Here is a 24,825-nt window from a genome sequence, read left to right as displayed (position 1 = left end):
GAATGTAAAACCATTGCTCAGATAACAAGTTCTAAACAGAAAATGTGTCATTTCTATGATGTATGATTCTGTACCTTTTACATGGAGTATATCGCTAATTTTCTTCTTTCTACTCAGGGTCATTGTTGCGATCAAATATCACCCAAGTTATAAATAGAGGGATACTTGGGCCATTTGTCTCTATTGCATACTGGGCTAAATTGCAATGTTCTAAAGTTTTTGTTTGCATTTATAGATTTGCTGTCTTTATTGCATGCTCAATCTTTCAGCTGCCATTCTTTCTTGTCATTAGGAAGCCTGGCTCTTGCAAATTTCCTGCTTATATAATTGCTGCTTCTAGTAGCTATGGATGAGCCATTAGCTAATCTGACAGGGCAGGGGTGTCAGGGGGGATGAAGAGACAGGAAACTGCAGGGCACCATCTTTTTAGGAAGAAGTTTACTGGTGTGGGGAGTGAGGCAAAAATGGTGGGTAGCAGTTAGTTCATCAGTGTTTAGCATACTCAAAGAGAAATAAGCAAGTATCACACTTCAGAGTGGGCCAGAGACAAGCCTTGTTTCCCCATGAACTAGACAGAACTCCTGCCGGCCAGGAGTAGAGACAGCAGAGTGCTGATGAGAAAGTGTTGAGAACGTAATCCTCATTCAAGCTCCCTATTACCTACTCTTGTGGTCCTACTCCCAAACTCTCCCTCTGGGAGCAAATAGCTGCCCTTATAAAGAACTAAAAAAATTATAAACCTTATAAAATAAAACAAAATAAAATAAAATGAATAAAGTAAAAAATAAGATAAAAGATAAAAATGACAGGAAGAAGGAAAAGCAAAAGTCTCATGTGCCTCTTGCGCACAGAGAATAATGTAAGACAAAAATGCCTGCCTTTATGGACCCTGTGTTGTCCTATAATATAATAATCAATAAATGTAAATCAGATAATATCTTCTATTAAAGATTCACAGATGTGATGAAAAACAAAACCCCAAATTTGTGCTATATTTCAGATATGCTTTCTTTTTTCCAGATATGCTTTTAAAACAACAAAGAGGGGCCTCCCTGGTGGCGCCAGGGGTTAAGACACAGCACTATGAAGCTATCTGCAGCCACTGCAGCACGAGTTTGATGCCTGGCCAGAGAGTTGATCCACATGGCGCAGCAGACCTCTCCTGTCTCACCCACTGCTCCCCTCAGCAGTGTATTTTGGTAAATCTGCCTGTTCTGCTCCCCACTCTGTCTCTGGTGAATCCTTTCACCCACAGCATCTGGCCTGTACCCCAGCTCTTGTGTGCATAAATAAATAAATCTTAAAATAAATAAATAAATAAAATAACAAATAGTAAAGACATAAAGAATGAGCAAAGACATAACAAGCAAATGAAAACATAAAGCAAAAAAGCAAGGCTAAGATATTAAGTACACATAAGGTTACTTTAAAGACAGATTAACTGGGCAAAAATACCTTGGCAGGTTCCATGAGCATGTTTCTTAGTACCATGAAACTACCTTAGCACCAGAAGGCTCTTTGCTGTGGTGAGCCCTCAATAAGAGGTGTTGAATCACAAGAAATGAGGGGAAGAGATAGAACCAATCAAATAACACAGTCATATGTATGCAAATATATGATATATACACATGTATATGATATTTAAATACATATGTATGTAAACATATGTGTTATATAAAGATTTTTTTTTGTTGGAAAATAACAGAACCCCCAATTATTGGCCCAGGCAAAATTCAGTAATATAAATACCACACATGGTCTTTGGATTCTTTTCAATAAAAATCTAACGCCAAATGCAATGTGGATTCTGCTTCTACTTTCAATAATGGGGTGAGTGTATCTAACCGACACCGGCTTCAGTTCAATCACCTGTGGGTAATGAGGTGGAGGGTTATGATGAACTTTCAGGTGAAATATATCTTGAAAGAAACTGTGATTTCATTGTTACTAAAATAAGTAGGAACACAATGTTTTAAATCTATATGATATACAGATTTAAACATAAAATATTTTTGGAAGGAATTATTCTTGACTGCACCTTTCATTTTTCAGTGTTACAACCTCTTCCTGCGTCTTTTTCAGAAGAGCTTTGGTTATCTCTAGCTCATTTTCTGCAAGGTTCATTCTTCTTTTTGTGTCCTCTTCTTGCCTTTCTTTTGCAGTTAGTTCTTCCTGTAAAGTCTTATATATTTGTTGACAAGCCATTAAAGAGTCTTCTTTTTCTTTAAGCAATCTTGTGTGCCTAAAATGAAAAATATACATTTGATGCTTAACAATCATATATGAAAAATCCATTGAAACACAACTATAAACTTATTTTAAAAAATTAAGAATGCCAAGAAAATTGAATATTTCGGTGATACAAAAATTTTCCTATCTAGTCAGAGCCAAATCAATGAAGAGTTGATTATAAACTCAAATCAGATATTGGCTATGCAAACAATTCAGTCAGAAAAGCTAAGTACATTTTAAAATGTTTGGTGGGCCTCCTCTGGTGGCACAGTGGTTGAGTGCGCTGGGCTGTGAAGCTGCCCGCAGCCTCTGCAGCGCCGGTTCCATCCCCGGCCGCCGTCCCACATGGCACGCAAACCTCTCCTGCTGTGCCCACTGCTCCCCTCAGCAGTGTGTTTTGTCAGTCTGCCTGTTCTGTTCCCTGCTCTGGCTCTGGTGAATCCTCTCATCCTCCCGCGGTTCTGACTGTACCCAGTGCTTGTATAAATAAATAAATAAATCTTTAAAATAAATAAATAGAATGTTTGGTAACTATGGTTTTGACATTAGTTACTAAATACTTTAATTAATAAATTTGCAATGTATACCGTGAGTCAGAAATAATGGATTCAAACTTCAGTTTTCTAAGTTCTCTTTGACAGTCATCAGCTTCATTAGATTTATTCCTAAAATAATACAAAAAAGGGTCAAATGTTTTATCTCAAAATAGTTAACACATACATGTTTTGCTTTCCTTAAATGTTTTTCCTTTATTACTTTTCTTATCTTGACAGTCTATTTGAGGTTGAATATGCACATTTCCTTCAAATTAGGAATATATCATCAAAGTTTTTCTTTGCCAAAAAACAGACTAATTTGCAAGTCTTACTATACACTTTTTTTCTGTATCATTTTATTTATCCATAGAAAAAATTTGTTAGCATCATTTCGTATCATCTCATTATTCTTAAAAAAAAAATTCAGTAATATAAATACCACATATGATTTTAAACCTGAGGGCAGGCCCCTGTCTGTACCATGCAGGGAAGCTAAACTCCTGGTTGAAAGCTCACAGTTGTTCTGATCAGAAGCACAGAGAACTGTGTTTGGGGAAACCACTGTTTCTGGAGAGTGAAGGGTAAATACTGAAGAGGCGAGAGCTAAAGAGGGAGCCCCAGTCCTGCCCGCAACCTCTATCCACACATCTAACTGCGCCCTGAACCACAAGCACACAGGGCACTCCAAGCATCAGTTAAGAGCTGTGCTGCTGTTTGTAACCAAATTAGTTGTTAATTCAAAGTAGCCTTACTCACACCCCCATTACACTCCTACCATTTGGAGAAATATAACAGAATCCAGAGTTCTCCAAAATATGACATTCACAATGTCAAGAATATAATAAAAGTTGCTCAACTTAGGAAGAAACAGAAAAGCATGATTATTCTCTAGAAAAACAATTGCAGAGCTGACTCCGAGAAGACACAGACACTGAAATTATCAGACAAGGAGCTTTGAAGGAGCAATTACATCTGTGCTCAAAGACATCAAAGAGAACTATTCTTATTAATAAATAAAAAGATTATAAATCTCAGCAGAGATATAAAACCATTAAAAAAACAAATGGAAATTGTAAAACTGAAATAAACATTTATCTTGATCTTGTATGATTCGGTTTTATAATAATATCCCAAAGTTAATACATTAAGAAATTAATATTTTAGTTTAAATTTGTATAGACTACTCATTAATAAATCACTACTCAATATAGCTTAAAACATTTTATAAACTGCAATGGAATGTTAGGTTATCCCATGAGTTTTCCCTACTTGAAGAATGATTTTAATTCCTAATAACTAATTTATTTGTATCATGAACAGGAAAAAATAAATTTCTAAAAGATTTTAATGTAAAATATGATAAAGTTATAAGATGTAGAAAGTTGCATAAAAATTATATAACAAATATAAGGAAAACACTCATGTAAGTACCATTAAGTCAAAAATAAAACCTTACCAGCTACCCTAAAAGCATCATGTTTCTGTTCTCAATCACAGCCAGCTGCCTCCTCCTGAAAAGCAGCGTTCTCATGAATTTTATGGTAATCATTTTGATTTTCTTTGGAGCTTTATTATTTAAGTTTTATTCCTTAACATTGTTTTAGCTTTTTCTTTTGCAAAAAAGAGTAGCTTTTAAAAATGAGTTATTTCCTTTATTGTCCATTCTTTTGTAAACAACTCTGGAGTTGAATCTTTTTACTGTCCTGATGTATTCTCTTTCAGGAATTCCTAAAAGTTCTTATCATTTATGGCAGTCTTTTTTGTTAGCTATCTTTATCTATGTTTATCCTCATAGCACTAGCTGAAAAGAGTACATTCCTTAGCTATATGTAACACATGCTATGTATTAACATAATAAAATGATATATTATGCAATAAATTTGTATTTCATAGCATCTACTTTTTCATTACTTCAAGGAGGTCTTTCCTAAATCAATCTAGATAATTAAATCTACTTACAAATAGAATGTGTAGAAAATGTCATGATCGACTCCAGACATCAGTAGCCCTCCACCTCTTCTGCAAACACTGCTGACTGCCTTCTGGACCTGCACTACCCCTTTCTTCCTGGCTGTTAGAGCTTCATTACTGTCTGCTGCCAGGTAAATCCTGCCTGGTCTAAGCTAATTGTGATAGTTGTTGACAGTGATTCATTTAGGGAGGAGATGTAAAGGTTTCTAGTCGAAAAATGTAAGGATAGGGCTGTTTGGTGACTTCTGGTTATTTTTTTTCTCATCTTTAAGGAGACACTATAAACTTAGGCCCCTCCTGACTCTGGGGTGGCTACATCTGGAGGTGGTACCTAGAATCGTACCATCTCTTCTTCGCAATGAGTGAGCCTTGGGGTGAAGCCAATCAGGGAGGAAGGATAGACACAGAGAGACATGATCCTTAGAGATATTGCTGAGTCACCAGACCACTGGATCTAAAGCAACTCTACCTCTGCTACTTGCAGGCCAAAGCATCCTAACTGACAATCTCTGGTTTCAAAATGCACGTAAGTTCTTATAAACCTCAGGGGGAAAAAGAACCTCAAGCTCATCCATTTAAAAACTGCCTCCTCTCTTTAAGTAAAATCCACAAAACTTATGTCCAAATATTTAAAACACTTTAACCAACAAAAGTTTATCTTAAGCTGGATAGGTGAACCCACTCTTATCCCCGACCCCCATAAAGCATATGGATTAAAGATTTAAAGGGACCTGACTTCATAGCCCCTTCCAATTTCCAGAAGTTCAAAGAGGTTTGTGTACCTGTCGTAAATCCCAGTTTGTTAACAAAATGTAAGCCAAAATTTTTGAAGGAATTATTTTGTCATCAAATTGAATCTATCATTAAACAAGGGGCAAGTCACAACCTTGGTTTTAACCTATCAATATGATAGTACCTATGAATCACTGGGGACTTCCTAAACCCTACCACCAAACTTCCAGGTCTCTGACCCTACAGGCCCACCCACCTCAGCTTCATCCCAGATGGGGAGGTAGGGTGGATGGTGCAGAGACAGAAGAGCTAGAAATAAGTAGCACAGAAAAAGGTCCCCAGCAGCTGAGGACATTTAAGTGGCTCTATTTATCATAACTCAAATTTTCTAAACATGGATATTCTGCCTATTTTCTAATTTTAACAAGTTCTTATATAGACAGAAGCACCCATTTCATAAACTAATACATCAGTATTTCTGAAATTGTGTAGTGATTCACTTGATGGAATGTAGTTAGGTGGTATGTTTCTCTCCCCAATTCCAGTCTACGATGACTCTTATCATAACTCACCACTCACATTAGAAATTATGTTAAAAATACAATTAACAAAATGTACCACAAAGTATGTATTAATATTAATGGAAAGCTCCCTTGTAAATAGAGAATACTGTGCAAACTTATTCAGTGAAAATGAATTCCTGTCACACCAATGAGCTTGCTCTCTATTCCTCAGTATACCTATTTGTGGGTGGCTTCTCTCCTAACTTGCCAGAATTCCATCTAAATGCTGTCTTAGCTTGTCGACAAGCTCCCTTTAATTTAGCAGGGTGCTGATCCTACCCCTCTCACTCCTCGACTCCTGGTCCTTGTCCTTTGCCTATGTTGAAAGTATAAGTACTCAAGTTGCACAGGAGCTGTGGTCTGCCTTGGCTGTCTTCACAGGGTAGGACCAAAGCCCTCGCAGATGTTACTAGAGGGTGGAGAATAATGATTTTTTTCTGGCAATAGCCAGAAAGTTCCTTCATGTTTCTTTTCACCCAGAAACTTACTTCTTGAGCTCAATAAGCCCTCCAAGAATCTCTCTGTCCACTTATTCCTTCAGCCCACTCATCATACACAGGCAGTTGAACTATTGTATGCATTGTCTGCATAAACACAGTATTATAAAGCATGACTATTTGTTTTTTCTTGTTTTCAAAAACAAATTATTTTGCTACAAATAACCTAAGTATATATTAATTTCACAGGGCATTTTTTGGAATTTGTTTTTCCTTGTGTTGTTAAGAATTTTATTAAACACATTATTCTTAGGAGTAGTCCATGGTCGCCACAACATTTGGTTGCTAAGCATTCTAAATATTTATATTTCTTGTGAGTTTCATCCTTCCAAAATACAGGAACTGAAAACCAGAGGTACCAGATTATATACCACAAAATAAAAGAATTTACTATTCAAAGATTATATAAATCCTATGTTTGTGTTATAATTATAGATGTACTATATTTATACTATACAGTAATTTTTGAAATTTCTGAAATAAATTTATTTTTATAAGAATAGTGCTGTGGATATTTTATACAGCATCTTCTTATCATTTGCTTTCCAACATTTTTTTCTCACTTACATAAAGCATAAGTCTCCAGCATTTCAAAGATATTCAACTGTCTTTCTGAACCTAAAATTGGTAATTATAAGAAACAACTGCGATGCTATTTTTTTTTGTGGAGACATAATAAAGAGACAACCATAAAAGAAAAAGCTCAGAGAATATTAGAGATAATGTTACTGCATTTGAATAACCAGGGGAGGTTTTAGTAATTGCATAGGGGAAATTCTTATTGAGGGGAAAAAATACTTCACATCTCTTAAATGCTTATGGGTTCTTCAATATAGGATCTAGGCCAGAAAAGCAGCTGAGAAATGTTGCTGTAGATCACACCCACAAAAAAGAACCACTGCTTAAAGAGTCACAGAGAACCCTGGGGGTCTAGCAAAATCTCTCTCCTGTACATGTCCACAGGACATTGTAGTCTGACAGGATACTTGGAATTCACATCTTACATGAACATTTCTTTGTAGTTGTCCGCCTCTGCCACTGCCCTCTGAAGTCTTAGCCCAAGTGATTCTACTTGACTTTGTAAATCTGAAATGACACAAAGCATTCATCTGATTAGTACATTTTAAATATCCAAACAGAAAGCAAGCCATATTCCAGGGTTGCCACTTCTCCCTTAGAATGATGAAGCTGTGAATATTACTCAGCTATCAAAAAATATAAACTCATGCAGTTTGCAGCAACATGGATGGAGCTGGAAGGGATCATGCTCAGTGAAATAAGCCAGAAAGAAAAAGAAAAATACCGGATGGTCTCACTCATAGCAGGAATTTAGAAAACCTAAATAAGGGACCAGGAAAAAGACTAATTACAATAAAGTAAAAATCAAAATCAACAAGCAACTATAAACCAGAGACACCCTATGGGGGTGGGGTGGAGTGGGGAGGAGGGAGTAGGATCAAAACAAGGGGGCTGGGAATTGTATGGGGACTATACCCAAGATGAAAAGGCATACATCGTGCAAAAATAAAAAATGATGTAAAAAAGTATATAAAATAAAATAAATATAAATATAAATAAAAAATTTTTTAAAAAAAAGAATGATGAAGCTGTGTAGTCCACTTTGTCTCGATGACCTTTGATGCACCTCCTCAGTCCTGCTCTGAAACCCCACAGGATGAATGGGCTTTGACAGACCCATTGTTGGTCTCTTTCTGCCCCCAATATCTTGCTCATTTTCAAACAGTTAACAATTTACTAATGTTTTCAAAAGAAGCTCAAGGAGCTGGCACACATGTGACTTGTGATCACGTGTCTCACTTCTGACTTAACGGCTGAAGTGAGCGCTTATGATCCAAGCCAGAAGTAGAGCCTGGCCTCCTGGTAAACCTGAAACACAGAAACCATGTGCCAGACTCCTGGTAAATAAAGACTTTGTTAGCTCTGTATAGCAATGAATAGGCATTTTTATGATTTTATTTTATTTTTTTTAAAGATTTATTTATTTATTTATACAAGCACTGGGTATAGTCAGAATCACAGGAGGGTGAGAGAATTCACCAGAGCCAGAGCAGGGAACAGAACAGGCAGACCGACGAAATACACTGCTGAGGGGAGCAGCGGGCGGCAGGAGAGGTCTGTCGCGCCATGTGGGCCCCTTGCCAGTGGCTGGGGATCGAACTGGTGCTGTAGAGGCTGGGGGCAGCTTTGCAGCCCAGCGCTCAACCACCTGCGCCACCAGGGGAGGCCCCATTTTGATGATTTTAAAGGCCGAAAAATTTAAGTAGAAAATTGACTTCCACAGAGTCTTGATCTGGGGGATTCAAATTGTGTGTGAGGAAGACTGCTCCAAGGCAGCATGTCTAACACGTGCGTGGAAGCAGAGCTGAAGTCAAAGCAGAAAGGACAGACGGTTGGGAAGATCCGATCCCTGCTGTAACCTGCCGTAAGGACAGCAGCTGGGGCCCTACACCCAACAGCAGCCTTTGCTGGAAAAGAAAATGGAAAAGAAAATGGAAAGTGGAAAAGAAATGTACACAGATTGACTAACTGTTTTTTATAGAGAAAATAACTTAAAATACAGGGATTATGTCTGTGTTACATCTGTTCAGGTGTCTTAAACATATTTTTCTAGTAAACTTTCAAATTTTCACATATGTGTACAAAGATATAAAATTTATATTTATGTATAAATCTGTATCTATATCTCTTTTGCCTGCCTTCTTAATTTTGATGAAGACCCAGTTCCTTAAATCAGAAAATAATTCACTCTAAATGTTTTATTAGAATTTATCAGAATTGATATAAATCATTATGCTTATCTAGTACTTTCACATACATTATTCAAACTGCCATGGAGGTCCTAATAGCTCCATTTTTCAGTTGAGGAAAAAAATGAGATCGCCTGTAATTCTTTGCCCGGTATCTTACAATCAGCAAATGCGTCAACCAGAAGTCAAAATGATTCATGATTTTAAATTCAGTGAAAGGGATCAATTTGAGAGGGTAGCACCTTAGACCATGATTCAATAAAACTTACTTGATAGATAGTATTTGCAGGGATGTCCTCTCCATTTTTCAAGCAATATATGGGACAAAAGATAAAATCACACACACAGAGGATTTATTTTTTAGTATAACCTTTTGCAACAAGGAAATCTCTTACCAATCTTATGTAATGTGCTGCTTTGTTACTGAGCTGCTATGGGCTTTCAGCCTGGTTCAATACACACAGGATGGACCAAAAGGTTTCCCTGTATTCTCTAAGAACATGGGGTAAAGGAAGGTTTGTTTGTTGATGGAGTGCTATGCTCAGGCACTGAGCAGAGGGCTTTCTCATATATAATTTCATTCATATCACAATTACCAATAAAAAATAAATATTTTACAGGCCTCCCCTGGTGGCACAGCAGTTGAGCGCTGGGCTGCAAAGCTGCCTGCAGCCTCTGCAGCACCAGTTCGATCCCCAGCCACCGGGCAAGGGTCCCACATGGCACGACAGAACTCTCCTGCCATGCCTGCTGCTCCCCTCAGCAGTGTATTTTGTCCGTCTACCTGTACTGTTCCCCGTTCTGGCTCTGGTGAATTCTCTCAACCTCCCGCATTTCTGACTGTACCCAGTGATTGTGTAAATAAATAGATAGATTCTGAGAATCAGTGTTTACGGACTTTTCAAAGATGATGTAACTAGTCAGAAGTGACCTGTGATTCAAATTCAGGTTGGTCTCATCTGAAAGTCCTGATCTTTCTAATTCTCTTACACTGACTCAAAATAGAAAAGCTACAAGGGGTCATGATACTTGTCAATAAAAGCATGGTTAGTGCAGCTATAATCTATTTACTACATCCCCAAATCTTTCAGGAGGTGTACTTAAGAAAAAATGAAAAGTACATTTTACATAAAATATGTAGTGAGTTAGTAGAATGTTTAATTCCAAAGGTGATTTAAATTTTTGAAAGTTTAAAATTTAATATAATTAGGTAAGATATGAAGATATATATGTGGGTATCATTGTGACCCACTTTATGAGCTAACATCACTTCCTCCTACTAAATGTCCCTTAGTGCTTTGTCAGGATGTAATCTTGAAGTGGGTGAAGCACAGGTCTGAGTCTATGTGACAAATTTTATGTTATTACTTTTATTTATTTATTTATTTATTAAATATGGAATGCTTCACGAATTTGCATGTCATCCTTGCGCAGGGGCCATGCTAATCTTCTCTGTATCATTCCAATTTTAGTATATGTGCTGCTGAAGCCAGCACTGTTACTACTTTTAAATGCAGCTTTTGTTAAGAGGAAAAATTCATTATCTTAAAAATAAACTCCAAATACTAGAATCCAATAAATGAATTTTGTACAATAAATTCTTAATTAGAAGAGCAGAAAGTAAAAATGGCAGCAAATTCAAAACCTATTTTTATACTACTGAAAAATATTCCTAGGCTCAGACTTGAATATACTTGTGCATCACAATTCTAGATTTACCAAGCTTAAAAAAAAATTAACTACACAATCATAACCCAACTCAAGAAAGGAAAAGCTATTCCACTTTTCAGTATTATTCTCTCTCTCTAGTCACTGTATTTCCTTTTCTCCCTATTTCAAGATATGCACAGATGGCTTGCTCTTTAAATCACAGTACTCAATGACCAGAGAAGCCACTGCCTTCAGATGATTCATTTATGTATTTTACAGCATCTCTGAGTAAAAATAAGGAAAGCAAATAAATGTTTTACTTTCAAACACAGAAACTTCTGAAGACTGTCATGTGAAGTAAGTAGACACAGGAAATAAAATAATGTCAACAAAGAAACCACTTTAATATAAGCAGAGAAAATACACACGGAATCAAGAAAAAGGATTCATTACAAATAATTCATAAAATAAACAGCCCACCAATGTATAATTAGGAGTTGATTAATTTGTTTACTATGCTGTTTTGTGTCTTTTTTTTTTAACTTCGGGTTATATTTTCTCTAATAATGAAGTGCTGAAATTGTTTTTGAAAAGCACAGGACATATCTGCCCTGTTCTGGATGAGGCATAGCTCCCTTTGGTTTATTATTGGTTCTAGTGGCGTAGTAGGGCCCTTTTGTTTTGGGAAGCAAAGTGCTCAGTTCCTGTTCTTAGTAAATAAAGGAACACAGTTAGGAGAAATAGCAGAGAGAGAAAGCCACCTGCATAAGACAGCTCCTTCAGTTCTGAGGCAAGGAGTTCTTAAATAAGTGCATTGTTCTGTGCAGTTCTTTTCTATAGTTAAATAAATTCAACTTCAATTTTCTGTCATTCAGCATGACATTGGATTATGAGGCAATAGGCCCTGAATGCCTACAAAAAGAAAGGAAGCATTGGCTTTAAACACCATGCAGATGTAAGGCGGAACCCATGGAAACAATCCAAAATTCACAACAGCAAATTCTACTAGGATGTGACTGCCTTCTTTGCAGATATTAAATAAGAAGCAAATGATTTGAAATGAACAAGACAAAAAAGAGCTCTTAGCCTCTCTTCATACGAAGCCAGCTGCTTGCTGGATAGCATTACACAAGCAACAGATTTGGGGTAATTAGTCATTTAAGAGAATCCTATTATTCTGAAAGGTTTCTAGAAACTAGATATACAAAAGGTATTCATAGTTAGCTATTTTATAGAAGGATACAACACTTGACGGTCACTTGGTGCGAATATTAAATTAGGATAAAGTTTGAGAAAACAATAAATTAGGTCTTTTGAGTGAAAACATTTCAAACTTAAAAATTTCTAATTAAAGACAACAAATATTAATAAGAAAATAAGTAAATAATTTAGTTCAAACTGCTCTGTGGAGGTTTCAAGTAGCAGAATGGGGCCTCCCTGGTGGTGCAAGGGGTTAAGACGCAATCTATGGAGCTGTCTGCAGCCTCTGCAGCACGAGTTCGATCCCCTGGCTTACCAAAGAGCAACCCACATGGCACGGCAGACCTCTCCTTACTTACCTGCTGCTCCCTTAATCAATGTATTTCAGTCAATCTGCCTGTTCTGTTCCCCACTCTGTCTCTGGTGAATCCTCTTCCTCTCCAAACCCCTGGCCTAAACTCCAGCTCTTGTATGCACAAATAAATAAATCTTTAAAAAAAAAAAAAGTAGCAAAATGAGAAGAACCGGCAGGCAAACACACTGGCACCCACACATCCAGGCCCAGGGAAATTTTTTTTTAATGAAAAATTGAAGGCTGCATTTTCTTTTTTAAATGGTAGAAATAATTAAAGAAAAGGAAAAGTGAAAATTCACTCTTTTAACACACTCCTAAAACAAGTAACACAGAGGTACCTCTGTTCTTTCTCCATAATTTACACTATGGGACTGTTATGAGAATTAAGTGACTTCATCTATGTAAGAAGAAGAATGCCAGACACATAGGGGGTACTGCATACCTGCAAGCTGTCATCCCCAGTAGTGGTAATGTCATCTCTGCAAGCTGTCACCCCCCCATCACCACCTGCTTCTGCTCTGAATCTGCTCACTTCTCACCTAGGGTACCCTAGTTTTGCAGTAGGACCTGGGTGACCCATGGTTATCTTTGTAGGGGGAACAGTAAAAATGAGAGTTTTAGTTTACCTATCTTCCTATATACTTACGGGAGAGTATTTCTGTGGTGTGTTCCCAGAGTGAACACAGGAGACCAGAGGCATAAAATACATAAACTTACATAAAAATGCCAAACTATTCTCAGAAGGGAGGCACTGGGTTACATTCCCACCTCACTGAATGAAGGTTCCTATTCTCCAAATATTTATTAAAAAGATACTTTTCTTATTTCTGCCCATCAGTAGGATGCAAGGCAGTGTTAGGTTATTCTAGTTTGCAGTTTTTCTGTTTTCTGCTAAAGCTGACCATCTCCTTTTGTACTTCTTTGCCATCGTGTTCCCCTTTTTATTATCTGCTTTTCCACCAATCTCTCTTCTATTCAATTCAATTAAGCTTTCGTCTTCACGCCTCCACAGAAATAGATCCTTTCAGGGTTATGAATGAGCTTCTATATTGGTGATTCCAAAATATAACTCTGTTCTTATCTAATTCAAACTTTAAGCAGGATTGGATACAATTGTTGACTTCCTCTTAGAAATACTTCTCTCATTTCCATTACCCTCCTTCTGGCTTACTACTTCTCAGTCTCTGTTGATCATCCTCATTCTCAGGTACACTCTATATTGGAGAAAACACCAGGGGTTCAGCCTCAGCCCTTTTCTCCATCTGCATTTGTTCCCTATCCATTCTCGTCTAGTTTCATGGCTCTGAATAGCATCTTTATACAGGTGTGTTTCATCATAATGATCACAGGTAATAAGTGTTGAGCATTTACTATGTGCCAGGAAATATATTTGACATTCCCTGAGAGCAGGAAGCTTATCTGCTACATTTATAGTGCTTGAGATGTGCAAGGTGATACAAGAATAATGGTTAAAACAATGAATGAAACTTTATAGATAGATATTAGAAATAAGAATGCCTGCAAATTACTGTTTAAAAATATGTACCTAAGATTAAAGTATATGGAATGGTAAAGAGTTGTGCAAATGTCATTGATAATAGCTAAAGTATCTTGATATTAAAAATGCAACTTTCTTATAAATATGCTATTTTATTCCAATAAACACTTACTGAGTATCTATTCTGTTAGAGGCAAGGTCCATGCTATTTAGATTTAGCGTAAAATTATCAACAGGGTATTTTTGCTTGTTCTTGGAGAAATTATAATCATTATAATCAAGTATCTTATGTTGCCTTCATGAATGATAAATTATGCTTTAGATAACAAATCAATAACTCTTTTAAACTTAAGCCTGTATTATTTCCCCCCCATCTTAAATGACTTAATTAGATGGTTAGTTAATTATGTGGCTAAATTGTGGGATTTCTGATCAGCTATAGCTAATATGAATTAACATAATCAGTCAGCTGCCTTTAGATATTATTTACATGATTATATTATTATGCCATGTTTGATGAGCTTTGTCCTTTATAATAGTAATATCTCACTTAAATTTTTTAATATGAGCATTAACAGAAGAAACCTTTGCAGATGTAATAACATCTACCAATAATAGAAGAAAGTTCTTTAATGAGTATTCAACTATATCAATTGCAAATTAACATATTTTAACTTTAGCAATCATTTCACAAAGCTCAGATGGTGATACAGTCACTTGGAAAATTCACTTGATTTTAAGGTTTATATTTCAGAGGTTTGATTCACATCTATTTTGAAATAAGTATACTTGAAGCACATTAACATTTTCTGCATAATGCCAGAAGGGACTGAAATAACATTTGGAGATTGTTATAAATCAGATGCTAGAACAGGTGTGGATATAAGCTAAAAAATTGCAATTCAGTCCAGATATAGTTTTATTAAAACCAGAAAAGGATTTAGCTGGGTGTATGTGGAGAGGGGAAAAGGTGGAGCGGATTAAATCAAGCTAAGAGTATAATCAGATATTTAAGATTTGAAAATGATTTACATTCTATTATTAAGGATCAGCACTTTTACTTCAGAATTGTTATGAAAAAAAGTATCTAAACCTCAACAATGTTTTCTTATTCTAAACATTAAACCAACTGAATATGAAGTAATTATAACTTAGAGGGCTTATAAAATATTATAAATTATGGATGGATAAGACAGGAGTCTTAAGTTCTATGTTTTTTTCACTTTGGTTAAATTAACCACTCTTTCTCAATTGGCAAAATGAAGATAGTACATTGTCTCTCTGATCAGATTTAGAAACTTCTGAATACTTGAGAACAGTGTTTTATTTTCTGAAAAATTTGTACAAATAAATAAATTCACCCAATCACATGATGTGTATTATGAGACTTTTCAGGACTGAAACATAGTCTGGTAATGAACATGGACAGCTTGAAATGAACTAAGTAGAAATGGGCGGGCATCTATAATGACCAGATTATTAGCTGAACCCTTACGGGATAAAAAAGAAAGAGATTTAGGGTTAATAAAGTAAATGAATAAATGGAAAATAGAGACATTCAGATAAATATTTAAGACATTTTCAGAGAGTCACTGTTGGAGCAGGAATAGTCACTGAGCAGGTTTTCTGATCCAGCAGACCGGGTAAAGGAGGAATCAGAGTCCTCAGTGGCTTTTGCAGGTCTTTTTTTTTTTTTTTTTAAATAGAGGCATGTTTTATTTATTTATTTGTTTGTTTGTTTGTTTGTTTATACAAGCACTGGGTACAGTCAGAAGCGCAGGAGGGTGAGAGAATTCACCAGAGCCAGAGCAGGGAGCAGAGCAGGCAGAAGGACTGAAGTACACTGCTGAGGGGAGCAGCGGGCGGCAGGAGAGGTCTGTGCGCCATGTGGGACCCTCCACTGGTGGCCTGGGAGCTGGCGGGGATCGAACCGGCGCCGCAGAGGCTGCTGGCAGCTTCGCAACCCAGCGCTCAACCGCTGCGCCACCGGGGAAGTCCTTTTGCAGGTCTTTTATTGGGATTTACCCGGTACACAGCAGGCAAGGGTGCTGGGGGGCCGGGAGGCTGGCAGGCCTCCCAGCCCCCAGCAAGTCTTCACTCTATCTGGGCTCTCCAGCCTTCTCTCTTTTTCTCTTTCTCTCTCTTTCTCTTTCTCTTTCTCCCCCTCCCCTTCCACCCTCCCCCGTCCCCATCTCCTCCTCTCCCCCTCCCTCCCTCTCTCCCTCTTTCTCTCCCTCCCTCCCCCTCCTCCTCCCTTCCCCCTTCCTCCCCATCCCTCTCTCTCTTTTTCTCTCTGTGGCATCCCTGTGACGCTGCCCTCTACCTATGCCCACACCCTGCTCCAGGTGCCCGCCATCAGGCATGCATTCAGGACCGCAAGGATCCATCATCTGTCCTGATGGCGGGAGGGCAGAAAAGCCTGACATTTTTTTTCCTTACCCTGCAGTCTCATAATCAAATAAACACCAGCTTTCTTTAATGAATCAGTGTGTGCTACAGCCAGAATGCTTACAGAGGCTCCAGTGTAGGGGATTAATTCTACAATACCATGAAGGAAATGAAAAGTTTCTTCATTCATTCAGAGGATTGATTCTTCTTTCAGCACCTTCTCCCTGTTGTGCTGGGAAGTCAGTAAAATAGGCAAAGGGCAAAGATGTCTTCAAGAGTGCTTTCATGCTATAAAACGATTTTGTGCTAACTGCATTGAAAAAAAAAAATTCCACCATGCAATTATATAATTTTAAAGTAGCAAAGAAAAACAAAAACATTTCATAAATTGAAGACTAAAGTAATCCAAAGGTAATACTCACAGACACATGAATAGATTTAGCTAAGAGGATGGTTGTTCCAATATTATTTTAACAAAAAAAAAAAAATTGGAAACAACTATTCAAAAGTAGGATACAATTAAGTAAGTTGGGATTCATTAAAAAAAAATCCAATTTTTTGACACGGAAAGATTTCATAATTGAGGAAAAGGCATGGTGGAGATTATAAAACTTATGATTACCTTCTTCTAAAAAACATTCAGAAAAGGGCCTCCCTGGTGGAGCAGCGGTTGAGCGCTGGGCTGCGAAGCTGCCTGCAGCCTCTGCAGCACCGGTTCTATCCCAGGCCACCTGCGAGGGTCCCACAGACCTCTCCTGCCGCCTGCTGCTCCCTCAGCAGTGTATTTCATCAGTTTGCCTGTTCTGTTCCCTGCTCTGGCTCTGGTGAATTCTCTCACCCTCCCGCACTTCTGACTGTACCCAGTGCTTGTATAAATAAATTTTAAAAATAAATAAATAAAAAACATTCAAAAAAGGAAGTCTAGGTGGATAACCTAGGTGGATAATCAAACCTAGGTGGATAAGTCTAGGTGGATAATCAAATGCTTACAATTATGTAAATGTTGGGATTTCCTAATCAATAATGACTATGGCTTATTTTGCTAATAGAGAACAAAGGAATCACTTTAAAGTAACATAACACTGAGTCATGGGGCATAAACACACCCATCCTATAACCCATTCCACAAAGCATCAATAGTCTGTGTAACATTGCCAGGTGTCTACTGTCCTTGGGCTTCTTCTGCTTCCATTATGGAAGCTTGTGCTCACTGCCAGGGCTGGAATAGTCCAAGGACAGGGGCTCTTTAGTGTAAGAATTAATTATAATGACATATATCTGCTTTGATGCTCACAGCACTGAGTTCAGTAGGTAGATGCTCATATTTTGGCACCACCTTTCTGCACTTGGCTTCCAATTCTGCTGATTAGTAGTTGCATGTCCCTGGGCAAATGACTTAATTCCTATACACCTCAGTAATCTCAATTGTAAACTGGGTAATAAAGTACTTACTCAGGAGGCCAGGAGGGTAAGTGGGAGCTGCGGCTGCACTGTTCCCGTCATGTGCTAGCACTCCATGAATGTTAGCTGCTATTTCCAGTGCACCCATAGGAGTGAAGTTTTTAATGACTTAGCTCAGTATTAGTGGTTAACTAATGGGGAAGATGCTGGTAAGAGGTGAGAGTGGGGATATGGGGTGTTGGCTCATTTACTTCTTGTTCAGACAGTGTTATTATTGTTCATGAATCGGCCCATAAAGTGGATGATTCATCCATGTCTACAAGCAGCTGGTGTGCTGGGTGTCTAGAGAAGGCCAGGTGTGAATGAGTGACCAGCTGTGACTGTAGGCATGAGTGTGTCTGTGTGGGTGTGAGGGACAGGGCAGACGAACACTCCCTCTCCCCCACTGCTTGGTTAGAACTTGCCCCATGCTGCTCGCTGGTGTATTGGCCGCATGTGACATAGATCTGCATCTGATGACATTTAGAGTGCACCATGTGATTGGTGACCAAATTAATTGGTGATTGGTGACTGATTAGGCATAAGAAGACATGTTTAAGGAGCAGGGGAAGGGGATGTAGTCATATTAGGCAACAAGTAAAGGATGGTGAGGGGGATGAGGAGGGGGAAGAGAGAGGGAGGGAAGCAAATAAGTCTAATAGTTACCCCAAGGTCCCGAGAGAGATAGTGCAGTCAAAGAAAGGACAGAAGAAGTGATGAGGCTAAGATCTAGCATTAAAAAGGGGAAAAACACACCAGATGGAAAGAAGGAAAGGAGAAGGTTGCTATAGCATAGGTGAAAAATGACCAGAGAACAAGAGCTATCTTAACTTTGTAACAGGTAAGGAAGGCATCTCAAAGGAGAAACATCTATCCTAAGGAGCAGATGCATAAGATCATTGTAGAAAATTCTAGAAAATGGGGCCCCCCGGGTGGCGCAAGGGGTTAAGCACCACACTAGGAAGCAATCCACAGCCTCTGCAGCACAAGTTTGATCCCCGCCCGGCCAGGGAGCAACCCACACGGTGCAGCAGACCTCTCCTGTCTCGCCCACTGCTCCCCTCAGCAGTGTATTTAGGTCCATCTGCCTGTTCTGTTCCCCACTCTGTCTCTGGTGAGTCCTCTCACTCATCCCTCTGCCCTGCAACTCTGGCCTGTACCCCAGCTCTTGTGTGCATAAATAAATAAATCTTTAAAAAAAAATTCCTCTAAAACTCAAACATTTGTAAAATGAAGATAATACTTAAAATAGAGGTAATCTTTATTAAAAGCTCAAAGTTAGAAACAAATTTAAAAGGAAACAAATAATCTTTTAAGACTCCTGTGAGTGTTCAAAGACCAAGGGGATTGATTCAACAGGAGAATCCTGTATTGGACTCCGTGTTCCAGTGGTGATAGAGTTCTATAAAAGATCTCTCTGGGTTCCGTTAGGACTGTGTGTTTGTGATTTGTCTACAGACCCTATGAAAACCATGTACTTATTTCGTTCCTTGGAGTTTAAGGAGCAGCAACTGGTCTCTTTTAAGGCTGTTGGATTTAGTATAATTAAGGATCATTTTTTCTGTTTGTGAAGTCAGCAGTTCTCCTATTTTATTGGAAGCCAGAGTAATATTTTTTCCACTAGAATCCAAGGGTTCAAAAAGAGTCATAAGGGCTGATTAAGTGTCCACGGGGATGTCCCCTGGAGAATTATACTTGGCAGGTAAGGTCACAGAGGAGCTTGGTTCATAGACTCCTCCATCTGCCATACAACAGTTGACTCCAGAATTAATTCTAGCCACAGCCTTCTTCAGCAACCTGCTCTAAAAGCATACCTACTATTGTTACAACTAATCACACTAACTTGAATCTTTAGGCAAATGGGAATTAAAATTTATAGTTTTCTTCAACTTTAAAGGAGTACTTAAGGAAACTCTTAACACTTTTATCCTAAGTACAACCATCTGGATTGCTATTCTACTGGGAAGCCACTTTGAAATGCAATTTAATATTCTACATTTGTATTATTCTGCAGGGGTTCCTACATTTTATCCTGTCAATTCTAAGATAAGTTAGGTAATATGCAATAAGATAGGTAAGGAAGCCTATATTTCTACCTTCCAGATGAAGTGACTGAGCCAAAGAAATTAATAACTTGTATAAAAGCCTTGTAAAGGGCACTAGAGGGCCAGAAAACAAAAATGTTGATTCCTGGATGGGTTTTTCAGCCGAACCACGTTACTCCTTTTGATTTTTTTTCACTTTCATAGACTAGCCACTAATTAAGGAATGTTACAGCAAGGATGAGACTCAAAAATATACTAAGTCAAAGAAGCCAGACATGAAAGATCACATACTGCACAGTTTTATTTATATGAAATATCTAAAACAGGCAAATCAAAATAGATTAATGATTGACAGGGAAGGGGCAGAAAGGTAGGGGGAGTCATTATTAATGACCATGAGATTTCTTTTTAGGGTGACAGAAATACTCTAAAATTAGATCATGATGATGGGTATATGTAGGGTAAGGAAAAATGTCAGGCTTTTCTGCCCTCCCGCCATCAGGATAGATGATGGATCCTTGCGGTCCTGAATGCTTGCCTGATGGCGGGCACCTGGAATAGAGTGTGGGCATAGGTAGATGGGATTCACCTGGGCTGAGACTGGGCTTTTAAGGGCGGCGTCACGGGGACGCCAGCAGAAGCCGAAAGAGAAGCCTAGAAAGAAGCAGAGATCGCTGGAGAGCCCAGATAGAGTGAGGATTTGCTGGGGGCTGGGAGGCCTGCCAGCCTCCCGGCCCCCCAGCACCCTTGCCTGCTGTGTGCCAGGTAAATCCCAATAAAAGACCTGCAAAAACCACTGAGGACTCTGACTCCTCCTTTACCCGGTCTGCTGGATCATCTGTCCTGCCTCTACAGTATGCAATTCTATGAATATCCTAGAAATTATTGACTTGTACATTTAAACTGGGTAAATTTTATGACATTTAAATTATATCTCGGGCCTCCCCGGTGGCGCAGCGGTTGAGCGCTGGGTTGCGAAACTGCGCGCGGCCTCTGCGGCGCCGGTTCGATCCGCGGCTGCTCCCCGGCCACCAGAGGAGGGTCCCACATGGCATGCAGACCTCTCCTGCCGCCCGCTGCTCCCCTCAGCAGTGTACTTCGGTCCTTCTGCCTGCTCTGCTCCCCGCTCTGGCTCTGGTGAATTCTCTCACCCTCCCGCGCTTCTGACTGTACCCAGTGCATGTATAAACAAAACAAACAAACAAACAAACCAGCAAACAAATAAATAAAGCATGCCTCTATAAAAAAAAAAAAAAAAAAAAAAAAATAATAATAAATTATATCTCAATAAGCCTTTTAAAATATTAAATCAGACTATTAGAACATTATGTGTAATCACAAATTTGCGTATTATTTACTAAAGCAAAGAATTTATTGAAAGAAAAAAATCAGAAATGTTTTTATTTGTAATAAATTTGAAAGTTGCTTAAATTTCTGAAGAGATATTAATGCTAAAGTGATTTAGCTAAACTCTGCCTTCCAATATTTGCAACTGTTAACAAAAAATAGAGGGCACTTTATTCTCCCAGGTGGAAGTAAAATCATTTAAGTGGACTGATTTGTGGGTCACAATGACCTCTGAGAGGAGCAATATCAATTGAGGTAAATTGTGCACTTTGGAACTGTGAGCTAAACACAAAAATTATAAAACCTATGTAAATAAGTTTTTAAAAGAAAACTAAAAAGTTAGTCTTCAAAACTTTATTTTATGTTTATTTTCCTGTGAAAATAATTAAGTTTGGGCATTAAGAATTAGACTGCTTTTACAAGCCTATGACTTATTTTTAAATGATTACTAAATTATATAGGCCAGAATTATCACATGTATTTAAATTTTCCAGGATCTACATTTCAAAAGCTAAATAGCAAAAATGTAGGTTAAACACAGTAAAAAGATTTTTTGTTGAAAAGTAATGGTCATAAAGACTATATCCTTGATTCAAAGTTGAAATTGTTTAATAGTGATTTAAAGGAAAAAAGTATCAAAATATAAAAATATAAACATTTATTTAATTTTGGAAACAACAAAATGGCATCAGAGTTAGAGTTAGAGGGCCTCCCTTGTGGCGCAAGGGGTTAAGCACAGCACTATGAAGCAATCCGCAGCCTCTGAAGCACGAGTTTGATCTCCGGCCAAGGAGCAATCCACATGGTGCAGCAGACCTCTCCTGCCGCGCCCACTGCTCCCCTCAGCTGTGTGTTTCAGTCAGTCTGCCTGTTCTGTTTTCCACTCTGTCTCTGGTGAATCCTCTCTCTCTCTCTCTCTCTCTCTCACACACACACACACACACACACACACACACACACCCCTCTGGCCTGTACCCCAGCTCTTGTATGCATAAATAAATTAATCTTTGAAAAATGAAAAAAAAATTAGAGTTAGATCACAGTATATGAGAACCTGTCAGGACTCCACAGCCTCAGTCCAACCCATTCATGCTTGGGTATGGATACACATTTATAGCCACTCACGTCTAGCTATGGGCACACACTCATGGGGTGAAGGGCAGTCAGAGTCACCTGGCTATGGTATGGAAGGCTATCATCTGATTCTTCGCCTAGCCTGCTGAGGTGTGTGGAGGGTGGGGTACAAGCTGGAAGATACAACAGAGAGCTAGAAGCATAAAAGGGGAAAAGATAAGTTTATTCGAAGAGTTAATTCTAAAAGTGAGAGAAATGGGAATATAAAATATTAGAACACCTTATAAAAACATAAAAATATATTTGTAAGGAAAGACAATAATGATAAAATATTCAACACGTTTAAAAATTCAGGGTACAATTTTCACCTTTACTCTTCAACATAGTATTGGAAGACCTAGCTGGAGCAATAAAGCAAGAGAAAGATCAAAAGGAATACAAATTGGGAAAGAAGAAGCAAAACATTTCATTATTTGCAGATGGCATCATGATATACACGGAAAACCCTAGAGACTCCACTAAAAAGGCTAATTGAAATAATAAATCAATTCTGTATTTGCTTCAGCAGCATATATAAAAATAAATCAATTCAGTTAAATGGCAGGGCACAAAATCAATATGTAAAAATAAGTTGTGTTTCTATATACAAACAATGCATTTGAAGAGAAAGAAATCCAGAAAGTAATACCATTCACAAGTTCAACAAAAAGAATTAAATAGCTAGGAAAAATTTAACAAAGGAGGTGAAGGACCTATATAATGATAGTATAAGATATTGTTAAAAGAAACAGAAAAAAAAGAGGAAATGGAAAGGTATTCCCTTCCCCATGGATTGGAAGAACATTGTTAAAAATGGGCATCCTACCCAAATAATACACAGATTCAATGCAATCCAATGGCATTCTTCAAAGAAATAGACAATACTGAAATTCACATGGAATCATAAAAGACCCTGAGTAGCCAAAGCAATCTTGACCAAAAAAAGAAGAAGACTTCAAACTATACTACAAAGCTATAGTATGGTATGGTGTTGGAAAAAAAAAAAAAGACACACAGACCAATAGAATAGAATTGAGAGCCCAGAAATAAATCCCATACATATAGTTAATGTACAACAAAGGATCCAAGAATATACATTGGAGAGAGTCTCTTCAAGAAATGGTGTTGGGAAAAAATTGGACACCACATGTGAAAGAATGAACCCAGATCACCATCTCACACTTACACAAAAAGTAACTCAAAGTGGATTCAAGATATAGATATAAGACACAAAACTATAAACTATACTGAATAAATTGGCTTCAGTGATGTCTTTGTGGACTGATCTCCAATGCATAAGAAGCAAAAGCAAATATAAACAAATGGGATTACATCAAACTAAAAAGCTACTGCGCAGCAAATGAAATTATCACTGAAACAAAAATGTCCCCTACTGTATGGGAGAAAATATTTGCACATAATACATCTGAAAAAGGATTGACATCCAAAATATATAAAGAATTCATGCAACTCAACAAAAAGAAAAAATTAATCAAAAATTGGACAAAAGTGTTAAATAGACATTTCTCCAAAGAAGAAAGACTCAAAGGTGACCAACAGACATATGAAAAAATGCTCATCATCACTTGTCATCAGGGAAATACAAATCAAAACCACAGTGAGATAACATCTCACACCCATGAGAACGGCCCACATCAAAAAGACCAGATATAACAAGTATTGGCAAGGATGCTGAGAAAAAGGAAGACTTACACACTGTTGGTGGGAATTTAGACTGGTCCAACCTCCATGGGAAACAATATGGAAGTTTCTCAATGTATTAAAAGTGGATCTAATATATGGCCCAGCGACTCCACTCCTAGGTATCTACACAACGAATACAAAGGGATATATATATTCCTAATTCAAAGGGATATATATCTCCCTGTGTTCACTGCAGCCCTATTTACAATAACTAAGTTATGGAAACAATCCAAGTGTCCAAGGACAGAGGAACTGGATCAGAAAAATGTGGTGCACACGCAAAAAAAAATAGAACAAAACAAACCTAGAGCCCTTCCTGGATTGGTTTATAGGAAGTAGTAGCTGTCATCAAGAACAGTGTTAATGATCCTGCCCAGTCTGACCTACCAAATTAAATGGTTTCAATGAAAAGAGATGTAACAGATAGCCTTTTAAGATGATCCTTTCCCCATTAACATTGTTGGATGGGTTGAATCCATTCAACAACAGCAGCAAAAATGAAACCCTAATTTAGTCTTAAAATGATGTGTCTCCTTTTGCAATTACTCTGCCCTTTAAACGAGTCTGTATTACATCTCACTATACAACCTCTACACGAAGCAGTAGAGAGATCAGCATTTCCAGCTGCACTTTTGATTTGAATATAGACTGCAATTAATGAAGGTGAAGTTTTAATGAGTATAAAAATGTGGCTAATTAGTACTACATTGTTTGGGGGAGAATTTTATTGTAAGGTAGAATGTGAGCTTAATCGTGAATGATGTGTTGGTATTCTCTTTTGGGAGA

General features: G+C 37.9%; 1 protein-coding gene across 1 annotated transcript in view; it reads right to left on the bottom strand.

Moving 5' to 3' along the window:
* LEKR1 (leucine, glutamate and lysine rich 1) overlaps window positions 1-24,825 on the bottom strand; it is a gene marked incomplete at both ends in the record, with an annotated part of 130,130 nt that overhangs the window by 37,619 nt on the left and 67,686 nt on the right. Inside the window, 3 exons of the mRNA XM_084232578.1 lie at window positions 2,039-2,242; window positions 2,820-2,897; window positions 7,536-7,617. Coding sequence (XP_084088704.1) covers window positions 2,039-2,242; window positions 2,820-2,897; window positions 7,536-7,617 — 364 coding nt within the window. The remainder of the gene's footprint in view (window positions 1-2,038; window positions 2,243-2,819; window positions 2,898-7,535; window positions 7,618-24,825) is intronic.

This window comes from Talpa europaea (genome assembly GCF_964194135.1).
Source record: "Talpa europaea genome assembly, chromosome: 4".
In the NCBI taxonomy this organism is placed as follows: Eukaryota; Metazoa; Chordata; class Mammalia; order Eulipotyphla; family Talpidae; genus Talpa; species Talpa europaea.
Note: the sequence above shows the minus strand (reverse complement) of the source record. Positions and strands in the feature narration are given on the sequence as shown.